General features: G+C 42.8%; 1 protein-coding gene and 1 long non-coding RNA gene across 17 annotated transcripts in view; one reads left to right on the top strand and one right to left on the bottom strand.

The window, feature by feature from the left end:
• Positions 1-1,227: 1,227 nt before the first annotated feature.
• Positions 1,228-5,062, top strand: LOC112824863 (uncharacterized). The gene is made up of 2 exons (XR_012380196.1): positions 1,228-4,410; positions 4,788-5,062. It is a non-coding gene; the product is annotated as an uncharacterized lncRNA (long non-coding RNA).
• A 720-nt stretch (positions 5,063-5,782) lies between these two features.
• Positions 5,783-10,117, bottom strand: part of ADAM22 (ADAM metallopeptidase domain 22) — a 213,146-nt gene continuing 208,811 nt past the window's right edge. For 9 of the 16 annotated variants that reach the window (XM_073898760.1, XM_073898761.1, XM_073898765.1 and 6 more), the window contains one exon: positions 7,919-8,112. In XM_073898760.1, coding sequence (XP_073754861.1) covers positions 8,092-8,112 — 21 coding nt within the window. In that variant the 3' untranslated portion in view covers positions 7,919-8,091. Of the gene's footprint in view, positions 8,113-10,117 lie in introns of all 16 variants that reach the window. The other 7 variants (XM_073898755.1, XM_073898756.1, XM_073898759.1 and 4 more) reach the window with 1 other exon arrangement.

The following is a 10,117-nucleotide window of genomic DNA, read 5'->3' as shown; positions in this document are numbered from 1 at the left end:
GCTGCATTATCAGACCATGAGGCAGCCTGCTTTCTATTAGTGATGACTCTAGGTTTCATTCCAGATACACTGTTTGTGAGGCCACAAAACTTGCTTGAGCCTGAGAGCTGTCCCACAAAGGTCCAGAGAGGACTCGGGACAAGGAGGGAGGGAACTCACCCTCAGAGTCCCAGCACCTGCTGTTGGCTTCTGACTCACCAGAATCCCATGTGGAAGTGACAGTTTAAGGAAATGGTAATCTCCTGGGTGACTCAGGTGGTAAGGAAGAAGGCCCTTGCTAGCCCAATGTTATGGACCATATTTGAAATACCCTACCGCTTTGGTAAGTCCCAAGGTACGCTGCTGCATCAGTCTCGGTTCTGAATTGGCTTTTGGATGAATGCTGAAGTATCAACAAAACCGTGTCCCTGGAAGTATTCAATTAATTCCATTTTAATTACTGATACCTCATTAGCAAGGCTCCTTATCTCCTCCACTTCTGCTTTCACGGTTTCTTTCTCAAAGCATAGAGCCTAGTTTTCAGTATGTCCCTGCCCTTAGAAAGTTTCCCCCTTGACAAACTTGACATACCCATCCCCTTTTTTTAATTACGGCCAAAGTCTTCATTACAAGCGAATCTCGGGTTGCCCCATTTCTATTTTATGTTGGGCTCTGTGTTTCATTCATTATATACTTTCAGTGCAGGCTCACCCAATTCTTAAAACTGTTTCTTGGTCTATTCTTAAAGCATCTAGCTGAAGCATGGTCAAGCTGTGAGCCCAAGCTGGACTACTTCGGTTATTTGGAGTTTTAAGTTCCTCAAAAAATGCCAACTCAAAGCTTTAATTTTGGAGATGTGTGCTTTTAGTCCTGTGTTGCAAGAGATAAAGAACCTATGTGTAACCCTTTTCAAGCACTCCATAGGGATGTGGCTACAGGAAGCCAGGTGCTTCCTTGAGGACAACTGGCATAGATTTGCACCACAGCAGTCCTATAGGATTCATCACAGCCTGCACTCCCACTTAGCCAAAGTGGAGGGGGACTCCCTTTTCAGCATGATGTTCCAGGTAGTGCCTTTGGTCCAAGAGAGGCAACGTGAGCTAAAATTTCTATCCCATCTAGACTTTGCTTTTCTCAGCTGAGTGTCTTACTGTTTCAGTGTTTACCTGCATTATTCTATGCCTAAAATCTTATAAGAAATGCAGCTATATGTAATCATAAATTTTTTTAATCTCAAACATAAACCCTTAGTCAATGACTTATTTTTCTCACGTTAAAACAAACAGTACTTTGATGACCTATAACTACTTTTGTCCTCAGCAGGCTGTGAGCTGAAGACAAGGAAACTAAGGGCCAAGATAAAGACCAGAGGATGAAACGGCTGTGTGAGAGGCAGACAGCTAGGTGGACCAGTTTTTTAGGCAGTGGACTCATGAAGCTAGGCAGAGTCCGCCCAAGGCCCGATGCTTTAGAGTCTGACACGGGTTGAGCCGCCGCCGGAGCTCTCGGTCAGGAAACGGATCCATCGGGGGCCCGGGAGGAAGTGCCTATGAGGCAAGGCAGGTGGCTAATGGGAGACTCCGCCTGCCACCCAGCTGAGGAAATTGTCCAACGGAGTGAGCGGCCAGCCTTTGCTAAAGGGTCTCTTGTTTCTCATCGTGCTGATGGGCCCCTGAGGGCAGTATGGACAAGAAAAAGAAGAAACAACCCCCTCACAGTACCTGACAGGCTTCCTAAAGACAAACAGTGACAGGGAGAACAGGATTGAAGGGAGCCTGGCATCAAAATAACATAAAATCTTTTATTGAAAGTCACTTTATTGGTGTTACAATGACAGTAACATAGAAAACTGGTATCTTTTCAGCTTCAGAAGTGAGTTACTAATAAAATGGTGCCAGAAATCTGAACAAGTTACAGCGACCTTTAAAAACAGTAAGATTTTGTTTACCTACAATATAAGAACAACTTGATAACTTGAACAGCCATAAAACATATCATGCCTGCTCAGGAAAGCAGTTGCCATATACATTTCAGTTGGTGATTGCCAAAACCCAGTTACTTTTAAAATAGCTTAAGAACCTGAAGTGCAGAGGAGCAGAGAGAATATATTAAAATGAAGCCAATCTTAAGTATATATGCACAGGATCACCTGGTTACCAAAAGTGAAATCAGGCTGCTATTAACACTTGCCCACGAAGTGGCTTCCACTCTGTAAATGGCTATCACCCCTTAGAGATGACGGTTGTGGGCAACACTAGCGCAGACCTACCTTGGCTAACCTATAAACTGCTATGTTTAGGTAGAATGCCCAGTTTCTAAAAGAAGTTGTCTTTTTGGGGATGCTAGATTGGAGGGGCACATCTCTTCCAGCAGGTTAAAAAAGGACTTACATGCTTAGTTATCCTGAATAAGCCTTTTGTTAAGCACTTTTGAAGTTAGTGTTAAAAAAAAAAAGTTTTCCATATAAAACAAAGGTGTTGGGTCGTTTTTGCCCATTAAAAAGACCAGCTATAGAATCACAGTTGGATATTGTGCTGCATTAGAAAAGAAAAGTGGGGTTTCTAATCAGGCAGTGATATACATGTATAATTTAGCAGGAACTCTTGTATTATTACTGAATAAATTATTAATTCATATCAGCACTTTCCATAATGTGTTATCTGGTATAACTTAGCACCGCTGTGTTTAAAGATTTGGGGGCAAGTCACATTATTTTAGAACTTGAACATTAGAACACAAAAATCCACCTCTGAAACTTTTTAACTGGAAAGGAAAATGTCCTTCATAAACTCTTTGAAAACTTTATTGATGATTTTGTAAGTGCCTTACCTTAAGATCGCTCGTCTCATTGTATGCCTTTTTGTAAAAAACAAAAACACCCTACATTTTCCCTGGTTTTGATCTCTGAAAACATGAAATAATGATGCCGTGGAGCAAAACTCTGCCAGCCTTGCTTGAAGCACCTCTCAGTACAATACAGGTTTTATGAATAATGCAGCAGGGACGCACCAGGCAAGAATGACTGGCGCATCTTGGACCGGCCCGTTAAGTATTTATAGAGCCAACCACTCAGGAAAACTGCAAAGCTCACGGGTCTATTGCAGGCACTCGAGTAGCCTCTCTGTCCCCACCGCACCCCCAGTGACCACCTTCTGCACACCTGGCTTCCGAGTTCATGCGCGTCTCCATTCTGCTGCTATGCCAGGACTAAATGCCCCGTGACCTCCCAAGGCTTGCTCCCCATCCTGAAACACACCTGAGGACCAATCTCTCTGTGACTTCTGAAGTTGCATAATCCACGCCCAGTTGCCAAAGGGAGGAGACTAAAGGTGCCTCTCTCCCCGCTATTCTGCACCCCTGTGGTTCTCCCCAGTGTCAGTTTAGCTGGGAAAAAAGGGGACGTACCTCCATGACAGTGACAGTTCCTAGTCAGAAGAAAAGGGCTGACAAGCTACTGGTGGGGAGCAACTTGGGAAGTAGGAAGGGTCTGGAAGCATCTCTCAAATTCCATAGGGAGGATGCTTACTGTTCGTCAGGCCCTGGATATAAAGGACAAAAATACTAGGCAGGTTCTTGTTTTTGAATGTTTTGTTTTTCTACTTATAAACTGAACCAGATGGCACTCCATTTTGGGGACTCTGACAAAGCCATGAATAAAATGTGAACAGAAATATTATGCCCTGATTTCTAAAGTCTGCATCCAAAATCAGAGTAGTTTTATCCATTCAGAAAACACCTGAGGGGAAAAGCAAAAAAACTGAACCTCAAATTAAACTCTATTCCATACAGATGTTTGCTTCTTATATATATTTAAGCTAGCAGAATGAGAAATTCACCTTGACTTCACTGAACAACAAAAACGTGGGTGACGGTTTTAGGGGATCACCTAAGAAGTGAAAGGAAAAAGACCATTAGGACCCTGAAACGTAGACGGTACACCCGCCAATGCAAGTCAGAGCATTTCCTGGAAAACATGGGAACTTACTCACTGGTAGGGTGGCATTTCTAATACACTGCACATGGGGGCACCCTTGGCAGTGGCTAGCAGTGGTGTCCTGGTCAGGCTGTGGCTGCAATGGGCTGGCCATTCTTCGTCCCTTCACTCCCATCATGCGGTGACACATCTCTGTGCCCCCGGGCCACTTGGCATCCTCCCAATGAACTACCCTTCCTTCACGTAGAGGGAGAATAAAGTAAAAGAGTCTTCTCTTCAGGTAAGGATTTATTATCATGTTGAACAACACAAGGGAATATTTAAAAACACTAAATATATAGGTTAAAACAGAACGACATGACAACAGGAAATGAAGGATGGATGAAATAAACAAACAAGCTTGATTTCAAAACACTTAAAGTGAGTAAAAATACCGTATTTCCTCTGGCCCACAGGTAATTATAAGAAGTAAAGAACAAAATCTAAAAAAGCAAAAGGTAAAGTAGCCACAAGAGATCTGGGACAATGGGCGGGAATAAATTATGCAAATCTGCAAGGGAATCAACGGAAGGAAAAAAAAAGGAATGTAAGGCTGTTATGAAATTCAAATATAAATAGTCCCTTTTTGGAAGTGCACAAAAGATCTAATTTTATCAGCAACTTCTTTTAGAAACCCTATCAATCTTATGTTCAGAAATCTATACCAGACTGACCTTATATATAAAGACAATTCTAAAAGCCTTTTTAAAGCAAGGGGAAAATGAGAGAAACTGTAGTACCACTTCATAAAGCACCTATCTCAAACTAAAAAGTATGTTTGACAATTTAACCCTACATTTACTTTATTAGTCAATTTTTTTTTTTTTTTTTTAAGGAACATCACTGGGTTTCTTATAGAGCAATAACACTAAATTGAAAACTCTCTCACTATGCTGCACTGAGTTTACTCCTTTCCACAGATTTGCAGGTGACCAGGGGATCACTTTCCAGTTGGGAGACTCCAGAGGAGGATGCCACTTCCTGACTAAAGAAAGAGTTGGCTGGACACAGACCAGTCAGTTGGACCCGTCTGTTCCTTCAGGGGCTCCCTCTTCCCCCCCATACCCCTTGTTGGCATTCTTAATAAAGGGATTTCAATGTTGCTTTAAATCTGAGTTTGCTCTTCTGCAATGTCTATGGACAAATGGAACATCTCAGGCAGCAGGTTGTTAATCTGAAGTTTTTCTCTACGCACACAACTTTAGAAAGAGAAGAAAAAGGCATACAATGGAACAGAAAGGCCAAATAACTGCTCTCCTCTGTTTAGTAGAATGGTCCTATAGTTGTCTGGGGGCTATAAATATTAGTTGCATAATACAAACTGCTATGGTGACCGCAAAGTTCCTCTCGAAAAGAGATAATAAAAAAATAATATGCTGTGCTTCTGTTTGGTGCCTTAGGTCCATTTTCCCTGCCTCCGTGGATGTAAAGTCACAACTATTTAGATTTAATACATCTAAATGCCAACCATGACTACACTTGGAAGTATTTCTCAAAACTACCCACTGAGATTATGAACTTGTCAAAGAATTCTGCAAATGGCTGTAAGAATGTTCAGACATTCTTCGACAGATACCCAGAACATTAAAGCTACTCTAAAACCATACTCTCCCTGCAAGTAAAACAAATGCTTTTCATTCAGTTCCATAGGAATGTTATTATCAAGGAGGATGACTATAAACACCCATGTCTCTCAAAAGGCATGTAACAATAATTTTCACTCGGAACAATAATTTTCATGTAAGAATAACTGAGAAAGTGAGGAAGGGGGGGAGGTGAGGGGATCTGTGCACAAGTGGCTCACCATTTGTGAATTCTGTCAAATGTGGACAAGTAGCTCACCATTTGTGAATTCTGTCAAATGAGGGTTTGTGTAACCATAACTAAGAAGCATATTTACACAAAGTACCTTACATTCAAATCTATAAACTCTTTTATAGTCAAAATAAACCTTATAACATTAGCATTTTATACACTCAATACCAGAAAACATTCAGTGCACATGAAAGTGATCTTGGTCAAAAGCCACTTTATTTGCTACATTTTCAAATCTGTCTGCCCTCCTGTCCTTCACTTGAGCTCTGTGGCATGGTCACCCAACACTCACCCAAATCTTAATCTGATGGATCATTTTATTGTAGAATTGACGATCACATCCCCTCCTGCCATGAAAAATGCTGTTTATACTTTACAGTTTCGAATGATTAAATTGCTTGTCAAACGTTTTTAAAGACTTTCAGAAGAGAGGTCCATTACAGAAGACATCAGGAAAGGATCAAACGCTGCCTCTAACATGGCCCTTCAGTTCGGGCATCTAAGATGACTACACATGGAGATGAAGTGGATTTTGACCGTGGACACGACTGGGAGAGATCCAATTTAGAGGATATTTCTGAAATCTTGTCTGCAGATTCCATTCCTCTCAAGGAAAAAGGAGAGAAAATGAGGAAATTCAGAAGTACTCTTCACATCAAAGCGTCGGACTGATTCCCAGCAATTTCTGAGTTCACTAGAGTAGCCTCCCCAGGGAAGTTTTCTTTTAAAATGACAGAGCTGCGTTGTAACAGCTTATCGAACTTTGGCTTTAAAGGAGGGACGTGAACTTAGATTTCTTACTTTTCTAGGAATTAAAAAAAAATAAGAGTTGAAAACCTCGGATTCTTCTCCCTGCCAACCGTCGGGGTAACTTCACAGTTGCCGCACACTTATGTGCTAGGTTTCTTCAAGCCCGCAGTGGCCCGCACAGGCGCCCCAGCCCAGCCGGTAGAACTCTCCACCATCTTGCTTCCCCATCAGGGCGAAATGGCCTGCCAGACTCCCCCCTACTGATGAGAAGTCTCCTTAATAAACAGTGTAAAAGTTGGTTGTATTAAAACAAGTCATTCATTTTACAGGTAAGGGTGGCTAAAAAGTTTTGTCAAAGAACAAAAATTTAGGCCACAAAGGGTTGGCGTATTGGCAAGTTGGAAGCTACCAAGGTATCAGCGGCCCATGGTCTCATGTGTCTTTGGTGCACTTGCTTCATCTCAGCAGGATGTGCTGCCGAGGGGCTCACAGGCCTCCAGGGTGAAACTAGCAGGGCTCTGGTGCTGCAAGCTAACAGCTGCGGAGGCAGGCACTGTAGCTCCCAGAAGGAGAACGGGGGACGGCTGCAGGAGTCCCGGGGAGTGGCCATCAGCATCGGAGTGCCTGGAGGCGGGCAGGAGAGGAGCCTCACCCCTCCACCCCTGCCCCAGCCAGCTGTGCAGGCTGGGCATTTTGTTCTCTGGTTCAATTAATTACTCAATAACACTGCCTCCAGACCGTGCACAGTTTAAAGGGATATCACATGGTTTGGACACATACCAATGATGGAGAGACACATTTACAGCACTGACCACTATATTTACAACATCATCTGCTTATCATTTTTAGAGACCATTTGGTGGATGATGATGATGTGGCTGTGACTATTTTTAGGCATTTGGCAAAATATACTTGTGTGTAACAGCTGCTTTCTTTTATTTTAAAAATGTTTACATATGTACAATTCTCCTTGTATGTTGATATAAATATGAGAAGTAAAAAAAAAAATAATAAAGATACATGTTCAGAGTTAGCATATGGGATATTGGCCTCTCAAAGCTTTAAAGTCCTGCAGACAAATCCTAGATGCCTTAGCCCTGCATGCTAGTTTCTATTATGGGATGTTGTTTCCTTAAATGTGGAAATTGCAATAAACAGAAGCTTCATGCACATAGCATTACTGTCTACAATGAGGATGTGCTTCAGAATGTCAGTTCTGAATCCACTATTGTCCCTTAGGAAACTTGCTACATTTGGGTCATGTGAGTTAACTTTAGTGATATTTCTACATATATCTGTCATGCGGATTATCCAGGAGCATACCAGTACCTTTATTGTTCCCATGTTATAGTGTAACATTTCAGTAGTTCTTTTCAGGGTTCACTTAGATCCTAAGCCAATGACAAAAAGAAAATGGTATCCAGATGTGAGACTTGGCTTCCTCTCCTCTGGGGCATCTCAGAGGGTCTCTGTATTGTCTGAAGAGCAGATAGATTTGCAGTGATTCCGTGAGGCTGGGTTTCTATAAAAGTTGAAGTAAACAGTTTTGATGTATCACATGTAAACAGTGGATCTTAAATGGAGGTCTCCCATAGCTGCACAACAGAGAAAAGCAAAATTGCACACCGTGAAAGCAGGAAACAGGTATATTCTGAGCTATGAAGATGAAAAAGAGTTGGTGATTCCATCCATACTTACATGGTTATGGAAGCACACTCTTGTCAAGTCGAGTAAGTGGATACAATAAACACTCATTAAAGCTTTAGCTTTCTCTTTCCTCTAAACCTGTGTCTCAACCTTTTTAGCAACTGCCACCTTTTAATATAAAACCCCTCACATCTTCATTTAATGTTACTCAAGAATTTGAATAAATTAAATATTACATCACCAATGAAATAATTTAAAATATTATTTTTTAAAACCACGCATGTTCTTCTCTTCCCCAGGATCCTGATAAAGCTCACTAGCGCAGTGGGTCTCAACCCCGCTGCACATTTCAATGATCTGGGGAGCTTTTTAAAAAATCCTACAGTCCAGACAGCACACCGGACCAGCTAAATCAAAATCTCTCTGGGTGGGACTCCGGCATTAGCATAGTTTAAAAGCCCTTCAGACAATTCCCATGTGCAGCCAACACTGAGAAGTACGGACCTTGGGGAAGTGTGATTCTGTCAATTCCACCCCCAACCACTTAGAGAAATCTCTGCTGTGTGCCTACGGCCAGGCCATCCGCTCTCCAAATCCATCACTACCTCCTAGAAGGCTCGCCTCTCTCGGGAGACCCATGAGAGTAGAATGATGCACCCAAGGCAGGGTGTCCATTCTTTAATTCCCTCACCTCTTGCCTCTGCCACCAGGTCTGTACCCTGGTCCTGTTCATATCTAATTTCTACAAGGTTCAGTAATCGCTTTAATGCACGGTAAACGACCTTGGCGTGATCAAATATGAATGCAACTGCGTTCACCAGAGGACGGCCAATTTAAAAAAAAAGGGGGGGGTGGGGGAGATCGAGCTGATAAAATTGTGTTTCCAGGCAATATGGTTTGGGTATACTTTTATAAACATGAACAAAGAAAGTCTACGACGGGTGTGACTTAAATTATATCCAAATTCCATTTTTACTGAAAATCTGGGGCATGTCATTGTATATCTGAGTTTCTGGGAAAGAAAAAGCAGAAAGAGCTAAGTGACTCTGTGGATGTTTCTGTAGAGGTTCCCTTAATAGGTTCTCTTGAACCTTCATGGAAATCCTGTTCTGCGTACCCATGTTGGCTACCCCACAAAGACTGTGGGAAAGCCGCCTGCGTTCTCACCCTTTGGAGACCGAACCCCTCAACGGTAAGGATGTTTGTGTGTGAGTGACCCCTGTTGGTGGAGACTAGTGAAGACGAATGGTTAAACAGGGCGTCTGCAAGGTGCCTCAGGGAAAGAGCATCTGGATCGATGCTCAGACGATGGTGCGGAGTAGTAAAGGGTTCAGACTTCAGCTTCAGTGAGCCCAGCGTTCTTACAAATGATTATAAAAATCAGTGACAGCTTGCAGAAAGGAGAAGAAAAGGACAGCACCCGGGGAACCAGAAGACCACCCTTATCCCAGGGCGGAAGAAGGAGCAAAGAACTGCCCAGCCATCACTTTCAGAAACGGACATGCCTGGCCATTTCTAGATGGAGGGGTTGCTCATTCAAAGATCTGCTTGTTTGCATCTCCACAGCCCACAAAGACAGCCCAGAGACAGGGGCTGCCTACTCAGCAGGATTCTGCTACGTGCTCCTGGGGATGTTCCATGGTGGATGGATCCACCTGACCTTTCCCACCACTGTCCCAGGGAAGAGGCCATGGGCCAGCCACTATGTCTGGGAGCTTACATTTTCATGGGCTTTCACGTGGGAACATTAATAACCTGCAGTCTGGCATGACATCGGCTGAGAGAACATCCCCCATTAGATAGAGCAATACAGCAATGTAGACAATTTATCAGAGGTCAAAACTGGGCTGTTACACTCTGACCGTTCCCTGAGGAATGCCATCAGCCTTGGATTTCATTACAACATACTCACGTCACGGACAACTGGACGCCAATTAACAATTGTGTTTTTTA

This window comes from Callorhinus ursinus, unplaced genomic scaffold (assembly GCF_003265705.2).
Source record: "Callorhinus ursinus isolate GAN/ISIS: 27379988/994484 unplaced genomic scaffold, GSC_fseal_2.0 scaffold12, whole genome shotgun sequence".
In the NCBI taxonomy this organism is placed as follows: Eukaryota; Metazoa; Chordata; class Mammalia; order Carnivora; family Otariidae; genus Callorhinus; species Callorhinus ursinus.
The sequence above is the reverse complement of the archived record's forward strand: the minus strand, read 5'-3'. Positions and strand labels throughout refer to the sequence as shown.